This window comes from Carettochelys insculpta, chromosome 19, assembly GCF_033958435.1.
Source record: "Carettochelys insculpta isolate YL-2023 chromosome 19, ASM3395843v1, whole genome shotgun sequence".
Classification (NCBI taxonomy): Eukaryota; Metazoa; Chordata; order Testudines; family Carettochelyidae; genus Carettochelys; species Carettochelys insculpta.
Genome location: NC_134155.1, coordinates 6,713,123 through 6,734,367, shown reverse-complemented (window position 1 = coordinate 6,734,367; position 21,245 = coordinate 6,713,123). Strand labels below are relative to the sequence as shown.

Here is a 21,245-nt window from a genome sequence, read left to right as displayed (position 1 = left end):
TTCCGAACAAAAATAAATAAATAAAACTCCACCCCCACCCCCTTGCGTCCACACTGCAAAGCCCCTTATTCTGGAATAACAAATAAGGGCATTTAACTCCAACCAGTAACGCCGGCAAAAAGGAAGGAATTTTGCTGACCCCCTTTCTATGTCGAAATTGGCTCGGTGTGTACTGAGCAGCGGCATTCCGACATGGGGCTTTCTAAGGTGTGGGCTCAGTTTTGAAAGGCTCTGGCAGTGGAAACGTTCTTTTCAGAAAGAAATAATGTGGACAGGAGAGCCTCAATATATAACTTCTAAAAGAGGATCCTGAAGAGAAAGGTAACCTGGCCATGAAATGCAGACGGTTACTGAGGGGTTCGAGAATACTGTAGTATCAACAGAAAGAAAGATAACAATGTATGTGTAACCCTCTGCCTCTCCTCCTCCTAAGATCTGACTTGAAGTCCTCAGCTCAGTTTCTTTGTCAGATGCACTGCCCAGTGCATGGTCAGGGTTTCGCCTTTAGATTTCACACCCAGCTAGGGAAGATTAGTGGGATTAAGCAAATAATAAGAGGATTCCAAAGAAGAGATAGGAAAACTGCTAAAGTCAAACATCGAGGGCTTGATCCTGTGTCTATCCGCTTCAGTGCATGAAAGCAACCTAAATGATGCCGGAGAAGGTAGCTAATACTGAGTTCCTGCTACCTAAACCTCACTGTCCAATTATTTCCATTAACTCTGTTCTCCTTCTCATCTGTTCCCTTTTAAGGAATGCATCCCCCAGCCCTCTGTTGTGTGTTTAGCTTGCATATGTACCTACAGACCTATTCCAACCTTCTTGTACAGGCAGCTGAATAAACACTAGTCAGGAATTCTCTACCGAGAAATTATGTTCACTGAAAGTGTGTGTGTCAGATATATGTGGGTTTTTGTTTACCGGATCAATTCTGCTCCACCTGAAATAAGTGGGACTTTTGCTGCTGATTACATTAGGCGTAAACTCACTCCCGGTATTTGTAACCTAACATAACAGAAATATTTTCAAGTCCGGGTGGTTTTGCTTTCAATTTTTTCTGCTATTTACAAAGTTTGACTGACCGGGCTAGCCCATGCCCTGCCTTATTTTTTTCTTGTATTCAGGGCCTGATCCTGCTTTTACTGAAGTCAGTGGCAAAATAAACTAAAGAAGTCAGATTTGGTTTGAAGTGCACATTTTAGCATGGTGGGCTACATTTTTTTTAGTTAGATTTTTAGGAGAAAAACTAGCTTTTAAAAACGGAAATAAAAAGAATGTAAATATGACAGGTGAGCTATGTTTCAGCAACACAGTTATTCTGTTATTAAATTGCATATTCATTGGCGTTATTTTTTTTTCTGGAGGATGCATTTATCATGAGCTGTATTCATAGCTCCTTTTACAGTTTATTACCTAGATAATTCAGATTTGTAAAAATGAAAAACACTTTTTAATCTGTAGTTCTGTAAACTCTACTTTCAAAGCAATACTGAATGAAGCAATGGAGGAGTAATGTAAAAGTAATCTAACAGCTGATAAGACTGGATTATCCAACATGTTTTTATATGGGATTGATCATATAAGAGTTTGACTACGTGGGGAGTTATTTTAGACAAGCTAGTTCCCACTTTTATTCTGGAGGGCGAGCACGTAGGACTGAAGTTAGAATCCCTTATTCCTAATTATCTCAATCCCCTTTGAACATGGATTCTGCACACAAAGTTAAGATGGAATGGTTAATCTGCTTTCCAGGCACACGTTCCTTTATTCTGGATTACTGCTCAAGTATAGCTGAGCCCTGAGTGTGGTTTCTTGTGCATAAGTATTTGCAGGATCAGGCCGATCGTGTGGAATGAAAAATCACAGGGCATTTCAAGAGGATCATTTATCATGTATACCCATCATGTCATTTATCATTGATCTCACTGTAAAAATCATAAACTATTAATGAACTAACTTGCTGCTAGGAGGTGGGGGTGGTGGCTTGCAGGAAATTTTTTTATGTCGGGCCCCACTTTTCATTCCTTCGGTTAGCAAGGCCTCCCCAATCTGCCTAATGTAATCCAAACCGAGGAAGATCTCCGTTGTGTTCATATAAAACAAAAACAACATTTGGCACTTGCAAGAATATAAGTACGTAGAATGAAAAAACTTTGTCAATCGGTATATAAATGGGAATATACAGTCATAAAAACAGTAAAGTATTTCAGCATTTTCCACGAGATGGATGAGCCTGAGACCCGGCAGCCGATCCTGCTGTTTTCCCCTTATGAAATTTCACACACCCCATTCCCTGGGGGCCCTCCCCTGACTTTGCTCACCGCTGGCTTACGGGACAATCGTGTCACTGTTTCTATGAATTTTAACACTGTCTGTTCTGAACAACGGAAAAAAAGCAGATTTCTTTTCAACCTGAATGTTGTGCAGTCGTCTTATGGATGACTGAGGAGCCACCGGGGTGGCTGCTGGTTTTTTTGACAGCTAATTTAAAATATGCACATAATAGGTAAACATTTTCCTATAGACCATCACGCTCCCTTGCTATTCCACCCCCCCATTACCAGACTATCCTACAGCAAAACATCTGTCTGAATTTAATTTAATTATTGAGGCCAAGCATTTTTCTCACCTTGAACTGAACAGACAAATAAAAGTCTGGATTTTTCTTTTCTTTTGTTTTTACCTGTACCTCATCTTACAAGGTGGGGCTCTATGTACTGATACACTGTTATATGTAACATTGTCAACAACTCTTCGAGACAGTATTCATATGTCTTTAAAAATAATAATAAAAATGTGGCTGCAATATCCTCGCTGAATACAAAGCAATCTGCAGTTAAACTGGGTTCAGTTTGTTTCTCTCATTTTTGCCAATAGGCAATGGACTCTTTAGAGCGTACTGGGGTTTGTCTTTCTTTCCCAAAGAACGTCAGCTAGCAGCTTTGGCTTGAGGGGAGGGATCGCAGCCCGATTGTGCTCCTTGTGACGGCGATTTTGTTTTGTTTTTGGATTCTTTTTAGACAATAGAAAACATCAAAGTCTATCTCCATGAGAAGGAACTATGGAAGAAATTTCATGAAGCTGGCACCGAAATGATCATAACCAAAGCAGGCAGGTGGGTGGAAATACATTTTATCCCTTTGGTGTCTCTGTTCTGTATTAAATGGCACTAGCTGCCTACAAGAGAAGCTTTGTAAGGACTGGAGACCTAGTGCAGATGACTGAATTGTAAGAAAGCAGGCCTGGAGTTCAGACTTTGTAGGATTACGCACACGCTTAAAGTTATGCACCCCTCTAGTATGCAGCTGAGTATGGTCAGAAGTGAGCGGGCACTTTAAGGAAAGCAAAGGTTGTGTCTTAGCCCATATACTCAGGTCACCTGGTAAGTCTAGTTTAGTTCTCATTCTCTCTGCTAAGATTTCATCTGATTGTTTGTATTGCTGATACCTTAATGCCCATGGTGATGCTAGTTCTATGCAAGACAGTAAAGCCTTCAGATTACCTGCTCTGTGTGGGACAGCAGCAGTGCTCTGTGGCTTGTGGACGGTACGAAACTTTTGCAAACAGAGACGTGGTTCTGAGCTGCAGGTGTTGAGTGGAGGGCAGAAGCTGCCATTTGGTGCGGGGGAGGGATGGCAGGAGGCGGAGGGCTGGGCAGGTGTGAGTTAGCACAAGTCCGCGTTAGGATGCCTGCCGTTCTTTTGCATTAAATGTGATCCACATGTCAGTAAGCTCGATGGCAGTTTTAACTACTGGTCGAACCTCTCTAGATTGGCCCCCTCGGGACCTGACTGGTGCTGAACCAGATACTGTGCAGAACCACAGGAGGTCAATATTGTCTAGCAGCATTACCAGCACTTCTGCTGCTGACTGGGTTCTCACAAGACATTTAGGGATCAATTAGAGCTAAATAACAGCACAGCGCATTGAAAGCCAGGACTGCAAACAAATGTTAGGGGCCTGTGGGCCATGCCCACGGTAAGTGAATATTGGGTTAATTTAATCATGCCAGACCACGGATGGTGCCAGACCAGAGAATGTCTGTTTAAAGAGGTTCACCTGTACCATCATCTTGGTAATGGTGAAAGAGGAATGCTGAGTACTCTCAACTCTCAGTGAAGCCACTGGGATTTGAGGAGGCTTGGCATCTTGCGGGAGCACCCAAGATTTATTAGGCCAGGGCCCAGAATCTGCTTTACCTTTCGCATTTTACCCCACACAGGTTAGGTGGCTCTCATTGTGTAGCCAGAATGGAATCTTGCAGGCTGTAAGGCCCCGGTCTCAGAAACCAGGCCACCAATGTGCCATGCCCAGCAAAGTTAGTGGAAAAGTTGCCTTTGGCATCTAGGGAACTGGATCAGGTTCTTGTAAAGGGTTACCATAAAGATGTTTGACAAAAACCTTTTAATCTGTTTTAGCGCACCCTTCTAGAGCAGCCTCTGATTCAATCAGAGTGTCATAAAGGTGTACAGAAGAGCACCAGAAGTTGTGTGAAATCACTAGCGGGGGGGGGGGGAGCTTTACAGTGGTAACTGTTTCTTCTAGGAGGCCTGATCCCTAGTCCACTGAACTAAATGAGAGGCTTCCTCTAGACTTCTGTGGGTTCTAGATCAGGGCCAGGGTTCACGAGGGCTAAATGGGTCTGAAAACTCTGCTCCAACGTGGCATATGAGCGGGCTCTGCAGGGCAGTATCATTCAGCTCTCAACCCATATGGAAGTATTGTGTGCCTGTGTCCTTGTAGGCAGCCTTTCCTCCTTGCTCTTGGAGCACTGAAAGGCTGGTTCACTCTTTCCCCAAACCTCTCCCTCCAGAATGGTGCTGCTCCTCCACAAGGGGGGCACGATACACTAGACTCTTGCTTTGGCATAAGGGAACCTATTCCACCAGGGAGACAAGATGAACCTGTGTTTGTAAAGAACTTTAAAGACACTCACATATATGTACAGTGGATCAGGCCTATGACTGGGCCTAACAGTTCTTACATAGGTTAGGATCTCCCCTAAGACAGAAAGTTGCTGTATAAAGGCTGGGGGTCAGCTATTGAAGCCTTTATTTGCATTCTGACTCCTATTAATTTTAGGGGGTTGCTCCGTACGAGAAAAACAGCTGAAAGACCGGGATTGCAAATCCTGGGCTTTTCATTGCGGGGGGGAAGGGACGGGAGGGGGATTTTTACTAAATTCTAGAAACTAGACATCGCAAATGTGTATGTTATCTCCCTGTCAGTCCTAAATTGTTTAAACAAATCCATATGTCCAGGACCCCGTCCTGCATTCTTTGGGGGCTTAGAACTCCAAGTAAAATTATATTCACGCTTCAAAGTTGCTCAGCGGGGACAGGGTAGCTCTGGTAATTGTCCCTGGTATGTGGGGCCTTTCACTTCCAGAAGACCAGGGCCAAAATCTCTGCTGGCAAAAAAATGCAGTGTAGCTCCATCAAAGTCAATGGAGCACTGCCAGTTTATGCCAAGCAGAGAATTTGGCCCTCCCAATCTTTGTCATGTTTGACCCTTTCCTGGTGAGAGGGGGGCCAAAGGGAGATTTTTTTATGTATTAAAAGATTCGTCAAGAGATACAAAGTTTATTTTAGCAATGTTCCTTGAACTTTGCTCAAAACTCTTTTTGCCGCCTTGGCAGATAAAATGCCATAATTCGTTAACGAACTATATGAAATAAGGTCACATCTGTTCTGCGTGAATGACTGTGATCAACATCAGCCCAAATGGCAACCATAGCGCAGTCCTGAGAATCTCAGCAGTGAGGCCAAGGACTCAGTGGACCTTGTTACTTCACTTCTGCGTAACACATGGAAGGATAATGCACTCACTGAGGCACTGGCTGCTACAGGTGATCCCTCAAAATTAAGGATGAGGCCTTTTGGCAGGGATGTGTGTGTGTGTGTGTAAGAGAGAGAGAGACATGGATTGTGTGGGTGAGCGTCATCTGCCAGCGCTTGTGCCTGTCCTGCAGTAAGAGGAGATATCTGTCTCCACTAAGCCTGTTCCTCTGTCAATTCTCACCAATGCGGAAAAAAAATACCAGTAACAGGTAATGAAAGAACTGGTCTTACAACAAGGAAACAACACAGTTAAGCTACATAATGATGCAGCTGATTTAGTTGCACAGGTCACAGGTCCTCAGCCCTAAAAACCTTCTTGAATTAGAACAGTCCAGCAGCACAAAAGCAGACTTTGGTTCATTTGTTGTTGAGACCTTTATTTCTCCCAAACTATTTAAATACATATTAATACGAAACTCAGCATACCCCAATGACCCAATTTTAATAAAGACGATACAGACACTGATGTTTAAAGGGGCTTTATAACAGGCTGTCATTCTGGGTCTGCAAAAAATACAGGCACAGATGGTTGGGACTTCAACTATGGTCCTGATCCTGTGACAGCCCTTGTGGTTGAGATCGAGTGAAGGGAGGCCAGGGTCTACCCGGGCAGAGAGAGGCACTCCTGTTCACTCCATTGAAGGATCAGGTCACTTAATTGTCTAATTATTTGATTTCAAAATTTAAACAGGAGTCTGGGGTTTTTTTTCAAATTCTAACTTGAAAATGTAACTTTAACGACCCCTTATTTCGGACGAGGGTGAAAAGCAGGATCAGTTGGTGATCTAGTTCAATGGTGATCTCTAATTATCAGCCAGATCCCAATAACTCAAGACGAGTGTGTTTATTTCATTTGTTGTCAATCTGTATCACTCCTCAGACCAAGTCAACTATAAATTACCAGGAATTTAGGACGGAGAATTACTTTGGGGGATTATGACTCCCTCTTAGGGCTGATCTGTAGGAGACATTTAGCAAGCTCAGTACTGCAATAGGAAAGATGTTGTTGCCAAGAAAGTTTGATTTATAAAGTGGAAACATCTTTAAAATGCACTCACTATCTTTTTAATGTTTGACTCTTTCACTGTGGGAGAGGGCAAAAGGGAGATGGTTTTATATTAAAAGGATCATCAAAAGATAAAAAGTTTATGTTAGCAACATTCCCTGAACTTTGTACAAAACCATGCGCCACCTTCATATATAAAATACAACAAAGTTTCAGGGCCTGTTTGCATCACAGGGTACGCAAAGCAGTCCTTTCGTTGTGTGCAAAACTTGGTTCTGTTTAATCCGTATTGTATTGGTTATTGTAAAGGAACACATTCAACATCACCCAACAATCACGAAGCCACCCTGCATTGCTTGAACACTTGCAATTCCCAGGCATTTTTTTGGGCAAATGCAGGATCAGGCCTAAAGAAATGACAGAAAATTAAAGTCAAAGTCAGGGCAAAAAGAACAAATCAAGATTTGCATTTTATTCAGTGTAAAAGGAATACATCTGATCTCACGGTGGAGGAAATGCTGCCCTCATATACACACAGTTCCACTGATTTCAGTAGTTCAGACTCTGGAAAGAGAAGCTCTTAAGGGGAACTCTATTTGCACAGAGACCTGGGGAAGTGAACGGCCATGTGTCGTGATGTGGTTCTTTCTGCAGCATTATAGCCGATAGGTGTATCATTGTGGTAAATGTTACACACCTGCCATTCACCCCATCTGATAGCTTTAGTTGTTGAGATGTAATACAATTTCTTAGAAAGATAAACCACGTTTTCTGACAGGAAGATAATCCCCAAACATAGCAGCCGTATTGGGAGGGGTGAGGGCGAGGGCGTTTGTCTTCCTTGTCTATACATGTGCTCTAGGATGTATTACTGTTAGGTGTATTTATGAAGCTTGCTCCCAATTAATAGGCACTCCTCACTTCAGGAGTAACCTTTGCTTCTTTTGTGTTTAAGGCATGGAATAGTCACACACAGAAAAGGCCGCACAATGTATATCAAGAGTAAATTGTACAACTTCATTATAAATTGCTTTTCTATTCTGTCCCCATGCTCTGTCCCGAATAGACAAGTCCCCTCACTGTAGCTATCTTTGGGGCCTAAATCAGTCTCACTCCTCCAGTGGGTTTGGCCCTCCAAACCCGCATTTGCTCAAGCAGTCTTTATTCATGCACGTAGTCCCATTAGGTTCAGGATTTCCTCTCCCCCTTTTCCAGAGCTTGTGTTCGCTATGAGTGGGGATTTTTACTCTCTTGAGGTGCTGATCTTTACGGTTCCTGCCCAGCATGTTTCCATGGCCCAAGCGAACAGTCACACAGCCACACCACGGGCAGTGTTAAAACAGCTAATCAGCAGGGAACACCAGTCCCAGGGCATCTGACCTGCTTCCTGTGGCTTATAAATGTCAATTTCTCTACACTGACAAACACCCAAATGAGGAAATTGGTGGGTTTATCGCCCTGGGGTGGGGTACAGAGCAGAATGGATACAGAATCAGCTTCAGTCTTTACTGGAACATCTCTTAAAAACTGCATGATTGAGGAATACCATCTTAGGCTCCTCTGCGAACCTTCTTACCGTATACTGCACCAAACATCTTTCACCCCAGTGTACCAGGACAATTTGAAAACAGCAGTGTGATTTTTAGATTTCAGGTTATGAATGGCTTATTTCAGGTTAGCTTAAATATGTTCACAATTGACCTGCAGTAAACTGAAATCCTTTACTTAAGATCACAAGGGTTTCCACCAGTTCAACGAAACAGGTTTATATTGACACCGTGGATTAAGCTGATGAAACTCGTCTTATGTAGACAAACCCTTGCAGGTTAAGTTTTTGAGCTACAGATGCTTAGTTGTCATTAAAATGACAGGAAATGCCAGACTCTTTTCAGGCAGTTTTGAAAAGTTCATCCCAAAGTATTAAGTTTAAGAAAGCAAACCAGATGGCACCATCCATTTAAAACCTGGAAATAAATTACAAGTTGAACCTCTCTCATCCAGCACACTGACCAACTGCTGGGTGAGAGAATTTGCCGAACCACAGGAGGTCAATATTGTCTAGCACATTACCAACACTTCCATCTCTTACCGGGCCCTTAGAAGACATGGAGGGGTAAATGACAGCTAAATAACAGCACAGAACACTGAGAGCCAGGATTGGTGGCTGGAAACAAATTTTATAGGGCCAGGAGAAGCTTGGACACACCCATGATAAGTGGACATCCAGCAAACTAAAATCATGCTGGATTACAGATGTTGCTAGATGGGACAGTGCTGGATTAGAGAGGTTCAATGTGTAGTAATTCAAAGAATGTTCAACCTACAGAGCCCTACATTCAAGGTTCTGCAAGTTTCCTCTGTGGATAAAATCAGGCTCCCAGTGAAATCAATGGGACTAGAAGAAGGATCCAGCTGCTCTTGGCTCTGTTGCTGGAGATGCCAATGACTCCAGGAGGGAACATGCAGTTTCTTGAAATTGGAACAAGCCAGGGAAGTGTAGGACAATATTTTTTTAAGTCTCCTCTTCTTTTCTGTTCAGGATTTGCAATGTTAGTAGTTAAATGTGTTCCCTAAGCATTTGCAGTTCACTTTTTGATAATGCTCATGCTAATAATCCCTGGCAAGGCCGGGCTCCAATACCCAGACTGCTTGTGAGTCCTTGCTTTCATCCTTTATGCTACACGCATGAGGTGCCAGCCCACCCTGAGCAACAACATCAAGTACTGTAAGCGGTCAGCGGCGTCAACGTTATAGGTCAGATCCGTTCTTCTTCCTAGTGATCCAACAGAGGGTATAACACTCAGAGCGTCCTACATAGGCTAAAGTTGGCTTTCTTTGGAAAAACATTTCATATCATTAGCAACCGGCGCAGAGTTAAGTGCCAGCATTCTTGTGCAATTTCTTTATGAGTTACCTTCGTACTTTGCTATGTGGGCATCAGTAAATGTAATTTAATTTTAGCTCACCCATCCTCTGTTATGGTTTGGCCCTTTACAAAGGAATGCTAGAAGTTTTTAAGCTTTCATGGTGGGGAATAGGGAGGAATCAACCTGGAGGTAAAGCATCTTGTTGCAAGAAGTTCGTCTAGGTTTTCATTTGTTATGGAGCAAAAAGAGGAACTGATACTAGATCATTAAAGCAACTGCATAGCTCACCAAGCTCTCGAGCGTGTGAGAAACAATGTTTTATTTAAAACTTGGTGAGTTAGCCAGGAAAATTTAAAAATAACCTCCATTTACTAAACTAGAAAAATTCCCTAACTGTCTGACCCCCCTCATCACTGGGTCATGGTCCTGCCACCAGATAAATCTCTCCTATCTGTCCGTAGACTGTGAGTTCAATGTTGCTTGTGTTAGTGACAGTGAATTTGGGGCTGAAAAATGAACTACTGATGAGAACTCCTGTTGAACCTGTATTGTTTGTTATTCTGTAGCAAGGATCTGGCCTGGGCTAATCCGGCACTTCAAAGCTAACTGCTCTTACTTTGTATACAGAGCGTCATAGCCGAGTGGCGCGGGTGATAAGAGAAATAAGGGACTGGAGAGTTCGGATTCACTGGGAAAGTGGGACCCTGCTGAAGAACTCTTTGATCTTTTTAAACTATTTTCTGAAAGGAGGAATCTATCACAAAGGAAATGCCATTAAAAATGGTTTAAAGAAACAGTTGACATGACCAAACTTGTATTCATTTGCCCCTGGAAAACATTTTTTAAAGATGCTTTATGTTGAGAGGGGAATTTATGGGGGATAAACAGAAGAATAAAGGCAAATCATTAAAAAGAAGAATGGCGTTCTTGCCGTAGCTACACATCGTTAGTTCATCTTCCGGATGGTAAAGACAAAATATAAAATTCTCACACACGCCAAAGTCCTACGTCTCAAAAAGGCCAGATTTCCCCATCAGGGATGGGGGCTAGCTTGCCCTGCAGAGGTGCTTTTTTTCAGAACCCATTAAGTCCCCATCTGGCCTAAGTATTTTTTGAAAAATCTGGTACATTAGGCACCTAAATCTTAGTGAGAGAGCTTTTGAAAATGGCATTTAGGCCCCTAAATCACCTGGGTGCTTTGGAACATTTTACCCAAATGCAAAGACTGATTTAAGTGCTTCATGGCAACTGGGATGTCTTGTGAGCCAACCAGTAATGTTAGTAGGGCCTAATCCAAACCCCAATGGAGTCAGTGGTGTAAGACTCCCATTAACATCAGTGGCTTTGGATCAGACCCTTGGTGAACAAGTTATTTCTTTCCAAATCTGCACAGAAAAAATTGGTGCTACCAGCAACGTCATGCTGTCAGGGTTAGACTTTTGCTTCCATTCACTCTTCCCAGAGAGAATGAGAGGTAACAACCCTTCATGATTGTACTACAGCTTCCTTTTCAGCATGCCACCACAGGAAGTTCAGAAAAGAAGGATATCTTTGCTCGAGAGCTGCCTAGCATCTTCAATGATGAGCCACTCTTTGTCCTGAAAAGCAAGGTTAGATCAAGACTCTTAATGGGTTAAATGGTAATTAAGAGTCAAGGGATGTATAGAAACCACATCATGATTCAGTCTAGACCAAACCATGATGTGACATCGTTGGCAGAGAGCCACATCAAGCTTCTTGGCATGTCTAGCATCAGCACGGAGTACACAAAGGACAGCCAAGCCTCACATCACTGTTTCCAAACTGCTAGGTCCTGTACTGATACTGGTGTGTTGCGCCCTGGCACACAAGGTTCCACTTTGCTACCTCATCAATAAGACACTACAAGCTCTTAGGGCACTCAGCTATCCCTCTCCTGTTTTAATATACGTACTCCTCTCCCCGCCTTCCCCCTGTCTTCCAAACACATTGCATCACCCCAGCTCCTGCCACAAACGTCTTCCAAACACGTTGCCTTATGGGAACATGCAACAGAATACATGCTGGGGTGCCTGGCTGGTACCACCAAACTTTTAAACTAGTGCAGTTGCCTAAAAAGCTGGGAAGTCCTGCCTTAGAGGAATGAGTCAGTCTCCCTCTCCTTCAGTGGCCTAACCAACAAACCAGGCAGTTCAACACCAATTAAACTTTGTATGAGCATCAGAAGTTCTGGCTTTGTGACAGTAACTGCTCATGGTAAAAGGGCTTGGACTGTAAACGCATAAATAAACAAACAAAGGGTGCTTCTGCTAACAGCTCTTTTGAAAACAATTTGTGAATATCACGTAGAGATGAAACGTGCAAAGCCGAAACTGAGTTAAGCAAAGGCTGTTTCATTATTGGAGCACATTATTCACCAGCATGTCAATGCGAAAGCTTGTGCGGGCTACAGCATTGTGCTGCTTGCTTATTTTTCTTGCTCTTGCTGATTTTGTTACACTTCAGCTGCGTAGCACCACAGGGAAGAATTTAGCTGGGGCTCTGCTGGTGGCCTCCCAACCTTTTCATGGCGGTTCCGAGCCCTGCTTCAGCTTCCAAAAGCAACATGTGCCGTGCTAGCCCAAGCCTCCCCAAAGAACATCGATCTTGCAGGTTATTTGTTGGCAATTGAGAAAAGGGATAGTATTTTAACATAAGGTGCTGGACTGCACCAGGGGTGAGGCAAAACGTTGACAAGTCTTCTTTCTTCGCCTCTTTAGTCTATTGCCTGCATTATAGGAACAGAAAGACAACTTTAATTCTTCACCACTAAGCCATGGTGATTGCTATGGTTGTTACAAAACAAGAGCTTCTGCACATGTGCCCATTGTGCGAAATCTACAGAGGAAGATTAGAATTTAAAATCCATTCATAGGCCAGAAGCAATTTTTGGACGGAATGAAAAGGAAGAACAGTCTGTACTGGACCAAAAAGACTGGATTGTCCCTTCTTAGGTGTATGGGGGTAAGAAGGCACGTGAGAGTCTTAGGCTTGGTCTACACAAGACCTTACAGTCAAATGCAGATATGCAATTCTAGCTACAGCACTTGCATAGCTAGAATTGCTGTATTTGCAGCTGAGTGTAAGGTCTGTCTGCACTGAGGGAGGTCAACATGAGCATGTCTTCTGTCGACCTTCCTTACGTCTTGCGAGAGGAGTAGTACGGGGGATGGACCGCGGACCCCGGAAAGATTGATTTTGCGCGTCTTTACCAGACACAGGAAATAGAACTCTGGGAGATTGACCCTGAAATAGAGCGTGAACATTCCCCCAGTCTGGACTTCTTGGGATCTGGGTTTTATTCCACCCACTATAGAGAAGTTGGGAGCTTCCTGCGCAGTTTTGCCATCTCGAAGTTCAGAGGGGTTGGCGCTGGAATTGGCTCTGAAGGGTCCCTTAGACCCAGATGTGCTTTGGAGTTGGCTGCCATTCTGGCTAACACAGCAGGCCTTGAACCGATGACATCTGGACCGACATGGATGAATGTCCACAGTGTGAGCTAAAAAGCCATGCTTCGTAGCTTGGGACTGTCGCAGATTCAGGTCCTCCGTGCATCCCAAACCAAGGGACCTGCTTGGCAACCACTGACCACCTTGTTGCCTATGAGGACGCTGTGCAGAGGGGCATTCAGTGGCTGTGTTGAAAAGGGATAGCAGAGGTCTATATGATCCCATGGTCTTAGCAGCCATCCCTGGGGATAGTAGATAAAGTAGTCCCAGAACCTCTTGAATCTCTTAAGGCCTTGCAGTGTCCAGTCCACTTTGCTTTGCAACACGCAGTCTTCGGTGTCTGTCTCTCTCCCTTACCCCAAACTTTTTGATCTGTCTCTCTCTCTTGTTTTGGGGACAAGAACAGTGGGAAGTTTAGGACCTCGGAGGTGTAGAAGCTTGGTGAAAGGGCAGCTGCCACAGTTCTCTTGGTGCTGACATTTCACGGGGCTGCTTTGTAACAGCAGCAAAACAGCAAAACAGCACACGCCGGCCTCCTACGCTGATGGAGAAGGAGCTGGGACTCTGGACGCCTCATGTTTGGGATGTGACTGGGAGGCGGTTCTGCAGTTTCTTCTGTTTCTGGAGCCATTATGTTGACAAATGCACTAGGCCTGGTAATGCAGTGCCCTGGAATCAGCCTTTTGATGAAGCACCTGGTCACAGAAGCGCTGGGTTAAAAAACAAACAAAGCAGCAACTAGCCTCCTCCTGAACGGGCAGCCCATCCGCAATGGCAATGAAGGCTAACGGACATGAAAGGCCGTTTCATTGCCCTCCCGGAGCTGTAACAGGGCTGATGTTCAGGCAGCAAAGGGTGTGAAGTGCAGCAGTTTGGAATTTCTGCATTTCCTAGCCACAGATTTTTCTTATCTTGCAAAAATCATGGCATTTACGACAGATAGGTGGAATCCATTGGCCTGCGCGCACAACTCTGAGGATACGGACTATGTGGCATTACTCCCATGTCTGATATAGATTCAATTTGTGGCCTCAGGGGACTTATGAATAGCCACTTTATACAGTGTTTGTAAATTCACTTCATCTTGTTCTCCAATCTGTAAGCTGCTTGCAGCAGCAACCGTCTGTAACCCATGTGCCTGCTGGGTGAGGTTCACTGGCCCATGTAGGGGGACCTCAACTGCTTACACAGAGAGGAAGAATGAGACCTCTCTACAGCCTTAGCTTTTAATTCAAGCTAGAGAGGTTCATGCACTAAGCTCTCATATCAGATGTTCACGGCCCACAGCTCGGGCACTGGAGTGCTGTGGTGAAATGCGTAATAAGCGAGAATAGAACCACAGAATATCAGAACTGGAAGGAACCTCTGGAGGTCATCAAGTCCAGTCCCCTGCCCTCATGACAGGACCAAGCACCAGCCTGATGCTCCCTGTTAGATGTTTATCTAACCTTTTCTTAAATAGCTCCAATGATGGAGCTTCTCCAACCACCCTAGGCAATTCATTGCAGTACATAAGCACCCTGACAGTTAGGAATTTTTTCCTAATGTGCAACCTAAACCTCCCTCCCTGCAATTTAAAGTCAAAAAACAAACAAACTACTCTTACTCCTTCTTGGAGAAAGTGTTCCTTAGTATTAATGCCTGTCACTTGTCTGCAGCCCTAGCCGGGAAAAGTTCCCAACAAAGCCAAGGAGCCTGCGTATGCACCGTCACACGGGGTTCCTCTCTGTTCATGGCTTTCCAATGACGAAGTACAGTGTGAGCGAGGGGGCCAGCATGGATTAAAATCCTAATCCGTCTGTGTCTTCCTCCAGATCTCAAACCAAATTCTCCCTGAGCCCTTTTTAGCATGGCGGGAGGGGCGTTTGTGTGCGTGCATACCCTGATTAAGCAGCTTCTGCTTTCGGCGAGGCCAGGACCTGAAAGCAACGGCATGAGGTGTTCCTCACTGTGGCAAAACGAATGTGTCCCACAAAACAATCTGGAGAAAGCCAGGCTTGCTACAGGGCCACAGAGCCTCTCAGTCTCCATGTTCAGCGGTAACTATTTGCAGGATCAACCCCTCAGCCAAACCTTGTCGGACAGAAACTCTCCTGAGGATAGGCTGTGCAGGCAGACTTTGGACGCTTACCAGGCCTTGCAAGCGGCCTACGCAGCCTCACTGTGAGAGAGGCCTCTGCACACAGCTCTCACCAGGCGTGGGTTCCCTTTGTTCACACACAAACTGACCAGCCAGCTAAGAACTGGAACAAAACTGCACAGCTTGAAGATCCACTCGCTTTAATTCTTGACTCCATACGCTAAATTTTTGGGCCCAGTTCCTTGATTTGCTATGCAGCTGCCCCAGAAACACATGGCCCGTGTTTGCTGAGTATTGCACGGCACTTATTTACTAAACTTGACTTTGTCAAGGGATTGAGAAATCCATTTTCATTAAGAAATTTAAAGTGACAAGTCCCTGGACAGCATGTTTGTTGCATATTTTTTAGTGCCAAAATGCAACAGCTAATAATGATGATGATGATGATGATGATGATGATGATGATGAAACGTCCATGAAGAGCCAGAATTAAAAACTAAGACTCAGTGCTTTCCTGGAAGCATAGGGTGGGAGTTGGCAGATCCCACCATGTCTCAGTCTGTTGACTTGTGAAATGTAAAACAACCACTGCTAGATGCTGAACGGCTTGCAAGTTAAGCAACATCTTCAATCAGATGAGTTCCCATTTGTTATCCTTAAAGAATTTCAGCTGTGTATATTATAGTAGTACTTTGTCCCTTTGTATTTATTTTAGAGGGCTATTCTAAAGAACATTATAAACCGAGGCATGTCTACACTCTATGAACTCCATATGCTGATGCTTAATTTTCAATGCCATTAAAAAGCACTTAACATTTACAGTAGATCAGGCTGGTTACTTCAGCAGCTCGGATGTGATTCGGTATGTGACATGGTTGAGGAAAAAAGAACTTCAGAAGCTGCAGGTTATTTATTAAAAAAGCTCACCTTCTACAGACGTCTTTACAGAAACATCTCAATACGTAGCTAGATTCCTATTGTTCTCCTTTCTTCTTTCAAGTCCATTTTTTTGCTTTCATTTCATTTGAACGTATAAAGTTAAGACCTAATGTTAAAAAAAACTTGGCGTTCGGCTCGGCTTCCTTGTGTAATTTTTTTTTTTTTTGCAAGTGTGAATTGGGCTGTGTATTCCCAACCTGAAATGTCCTACTGTCTTTACGCCGTTGCTTACCTGTGTGAGGAGCGGGTTAAGAGAAGTGCACAGGCGATGAATGAAAATCAAATATGGACCTTGGTAAACCACCCTGGTTAGTCCCAGCTAAATACAGAATTAATATGTGGAATTTATGCAGGATGTTAAAAGAGTTGATTCAAATGAAACCTAACAGGGCCTGGTTTGTTGCTTTTTCCCTCAGCCGTTACAAAATGGTGGCAGGGACAACAACTGCCACCCATCTCACAGGCCGCGACTGTTTGGCTGTCCTAGCACTTGCCACCTTCCTTAGCCACAAAGACAATGGGCCCTTTTATTGGCTGGAAGAAACACGTTCATTAAAAAAGAGAAAGGAGGTTAAAACGCCAGGTCTATCCAAGGGCGGGGGATGGCTCGTTCTGCCAGCCAACCTATTAATCCGGAGTAAACACTCATTTAAGTTGTGAGGCGTGTTGACAGCGTAATGCTGTCCAGATTTGACCCACCATTGCTAATGCCGATCGTGACGATGGTGCCTCAGGATATAAATATTTTCATCCACTCTCCCCGGATTTCTTTTATTTTTTCTCATGCAAACGGGTCGCTGCGGATGTTGATGGATTGGCTAGGTTTGCCTTCTTGCTTAAAGCCCACGGAAATAAGCTAGTTTGCGCAAAGAACTTATTTTTATTGGATCAGGAGAGGCTTGGTAACGTGCAGCCAACAGAAAAGTTATTGAAGCTGCACGGGCCTGCAAATTCTTAGTGTGTCCTGGGTGTTTATTTCCATGGAACCCAATGGAAACACTCACCTGGATCAAAGCTACCAAACCAGAAAGCACTTACGTGGACTGCAGGAATTAATTTCCCTCTCCCATCGAGCGGTTTGTGTTCACACTGTAAATACCGCACAGTAATGTAACATCTTGGGAGGGGGAGTTTTCTCCTTTGGAAATTGGCACAACTGCTACAAAAGTATTGTGCCAGCTGACACAGGCCGAGAACTGGACTCAGGCATGCCGTTCTCGGCCATTTATTCAATGCCTGTATGGTAAAGTCGATGGAGCTACACTGCTTCACAGCAGCAGAGATATTGACCCTTAAACTGTCCTTCCCTCAGACAGAGGAAACATGGGGTCTCTGAGGCATGGCTCAAGGTTGAGGCAGTATCAGTTAGTAAAAGGTTTTTTACCATAGTATTGTTTTTATTGTCATAGCAGCCTGGAGCCCCTGTCGTGGCCCATCACCCCATTGCGCTTGGTGCTGTACAAACACAATCTAAGGCTCGGATGGGCATAATTTTTGATAAAAATTCAGTGCATGGGGACTGTGTGTACAAATTCTCCTGAGATAACTGGCCCCTTTTATTTCATTAACCTGAGTTTGGGAGGCAGTGATCCCTTCCCTGGGAGACTGCAGGGTGCATTGTTAGCTAGTTCCTTTGCTGCTCTCAAGCCCATAGTTGTTGTCAGCACTCACTGTGCTTGTGCCCCTTGGAAGGCCCTAAGCCAACCAGACGCATTCCCTGATGAGCCAGAGAAGCTTTTAAAATCGGCTAGTACATCAGTTTTTTAGGGTGATCATCTCTGGCTCCCAGGGTTAGGCTTGCACAAGACCCAATGCACCAGTTAAAGGCCCCTTACTGCCCTGAACATGCGGTTGGGATTATGTACTGAAAAACGGTCAGCGCAAGGCCTATCTCCCATGTAAGCCCTTAGTTTGCTGTAGGTGGTGCCTAAACCTGGCGCTGTCTCTCTTTGCAGAGATGAACGTTATTTAAGGGGTTCAGGTGGCCCACAAGGTGACTCGTCGTCCTTGGGGTGAATTTCATCTTCCGGCGTTTGCACTATGTCAGTGAAATCTGCTGTTCCATTCATGTGTCAAGTGACGGCCTAACGTATTAACCCTTTGCTTTCCATAAGGAGGATGTTTCCTAGCTACAAAATTAAGGTGACCGGGATGAACCCCAAGACCAAGTACATCTTGTTGATCGACATTGTCCCAGCCGATGATCACCGATACAAATTTTGTGACAACAAATGGTAAGAGACTAGTTGGTCTTGTTACCAAAAGGGATATATGCGTATCTGGGACAGCTGTTTGCAGTGAGCCAGTGATGCTAACAGCTGCTGCGGGCCTGGAGGCAACATGGGAGTGGGGCCTTCCCAACTATCCCCAGAAGCGGCAGGGCCAAGGGCAGAAGGGGTGGGGCCTAGAGCAGTCAGCCCTAGGGCCCCTCCCACCCTCCCTCAGAGCTACCCACGGTACAGAGACTCGGCGCTCTTCAGTGTTTCAAAGAGACCCAGAGAGCCGACCACCATCGCTGCTACTTCAGCAGCAGTAATGGCTGGAGCTCTGGGCCCCTCTACCCATTCCCCCCTCAGTGGGCCTGCTGTGAGCTCTGAGGAGATGACAAGTTAGGACTCCGATTGGGAGAAAATGCCGAAGTGCTGATTAACCTATCCAAGAAAGGCAGAATTAGAATCAGTGGCTGGAAGTTAAAGCCGGACAAATTCAAATTAGAGATGAGGTGAAAGTTCTTTAATAGCAAGGGCAGCAAACAAACTGCTAGGGGAAATGGAGGCATCTCCATTGCTTGATGGCTTTGAATCAAGGCTGGATGTGTTTCTGCAGGACATGCTTCAATCAGACACAAGTTATTGGGGCCACTCCAGGGGTACCTGCATGGACCTCTGTGGCTTGAGAGCTACAATTTAGACTGGATAATGGAATGGTTCCTTTTAGCCTTAAAAATTATATATCTAGAAAACCTTAGTTTTGAAGTGGATTGAACATTGACCATTTCTTCTCTAATTCTATTTTTTCTGTGGGAAAGAGCCACAAAGTAAAGATTTGTGGGACGACCCAATGAATCTTCCTTGTGTATCCAAACTGGTGCAATTTCTCTTCAGCACCTGCCAGCTACTCCCAGCAGAGCTGTTGATGGTGGCCATCTTGGATGTACATCTTTTGAGCAAAAAAACACTTGTTGTCACTCCTGGGACATCATTATCTCTGGGAAGTATCCTACGTGGTTTAAAATAACTAACAAGCACACCACCACCAGAGAGTTTTTGAGGCACCTGCTCTCCTTTCCTGTTGCCATTTTGGAAACACCGGCGTGACAGAGAGCTTGCTATTCTTGTGGTGGTCGGGGCCCCGTAAGAACTGAGGCCTATCCCAGATTGAAAGTCACAGCCCCTAGAGTCTGGGTAGTTTAAAACATGGGACTTCCTTGTGCTCTCAAAATCAGGGAGGCTATGCAGAATAGATCAGTCCAGTATAGCCCAGTTCTGAGCTATTTTTCATCCTCCCCCCACTTTTTTTTTTCTTTTTTGCTCTTTTTCCAGATTTTTTTTCCCTTTGGGCAGGTCTGCACTAGGCCTTAAGGTTAATTGTAGGTACATAATTTCAGCTGCTGCAGTTGCGTAGCTGGAATCAATGTATCTACAATTGACTTACCTGGCTGTCCTCACAGAGGGAGGTTGGCAGGAGAAACTCTCCCATCCCTCTCCCTTACTCCTAGGAGAATGAGGAGTACACAGGTTGACTGTTGACTCCTGCTAGTTTGATTTTTCGCATCCCCACAAGGTTGGTGAAATCAAGCCCCAGAAGCCCGACCCTGACCAGGTTGATCTCCCAGGAAGTGTAGGTGAACCCTTTGTCTCTCCTCTCAGTGACAGCTAGATGACACAGCACGGTCATGGGAAGCTCATGCATTTTGTCACCTGAAAATCCCTCCTTGCTGAAAATATGCCAGTCCCTTTCTAGAACCCTCCTGCTTTCTTTGTGTGGAAGGTCATCTGTGCCACCATGTGTCAACGTTGTTTCTAAGGGCATGGCAAACATCCCATTGACTTGGAAGGAAACAGAATTGACTTCTCCACAGTGAGGTTCCATACACATGTAATCTATGTGCACGTCTCAGGGAATTGTTCTAGTTTCTTAATTGTCCCCGAAGTAATGCTTGTGTCTGGCGGCTTTGGAGGATGGGAATCATATTAGCTGAGAACCTAACACGACCCATGGCCAATTTGTTGCTGTAGCCCTGAAGCCCTAAATGATGTTAACTCTTTTTTAATTTAACTTTGGCCAGTCACCGGAACTGTTTTCTCTTTCAATTTTTTATTGCTGCTGGAAAAGCGCCACTGGTTTTGGTAATACTGCTTTTACTGATGTTTTATAGCATCAAAACAATCCACAGCAAGGGGGGAGTTGCTGTCCCATGCTGTGCGAGAGTATTAAATCCTTGAAACCAAAAGGAGCTTTGGGTATGTGAACAAAGGTGGCTGACGGGGAAATTGAGGACAGTCTGAGAACTGGGCTTCCACAGCAGCTGGAAGGGGAGAAGTCATTGTCCAAGAGCTTCTACTGATCCGGCATTGAAGCCGCAGCACTTACAGTAGCTGTTGTTCTTGTTGCAGCCCTTCTACGTTAGACCTGTCTCCTGGACCCCTTTTCCAGATGCCTCTCTCCTCAGGAGGTCGCAGGGAGCGCCCCCCCCCCCAACCCCCAAGAGCGGTGCTGGCTCCTGCCTCGCTGCAGAGTGCAGCCATGTGGCTTCCCCCATGCTCGAGGCCCCTGAGTGGCAAAGTGAGGACTCGCCCATAGCTGGTTCTAATACTGTTGCCTTGTAGAATCACTCAGGCAGTACTATGTGTGTGGATAAAACCTTGCCCAGGCAATGCAAGGCTGCCCCTCCCCTTGCTTCATCTTCACCAGATCCAGCAGCAAGACCCTCAATTTTCTTGTGTTTCTCCACATGGCCCAGCCCCTCTTACAATACAGACTGTAGCTCAGGACTTGGGTCAGGTGCGGCCGGTAGGCCAGAGCCAGCCCACTAAGCCTTTTAAT

General features: G+C 44.8%; 1 protein-coding gene across 10 annotated transcripts in view; it reads left to right on the top strand.

Annotated features, from left to right (window-relative positions):
* The window catches only part of TBX4 (T-box transcription factor 4), a 65,322-nt gene that overhangs the window by 7,057 nt on the left and 37,020 nt on the right, over positions 1 to 21,245 (top strand). For 9 of the 10 annotated variants that reach the window (XM_075013912.1, XM_075013906.1, XM_075013911.1 and 6 more), the window contains exons 3-4: positions 3,021 to 3,115; positions 18,314 to 18,433. In XM_075013912.1, coding sequence (XP_074870013.1) covers positions 3,021 to 3,115; positions 18,314 to 18,433 — 215 coding nt within the window. The remainder of the gene's footprint in view (positions 1 to 3,020; positions 3,116 to 18,313; positions 18,434 to 21,245) is intronic. The other variant, XM_075013903.1, reaches the window with a different exon arrangement.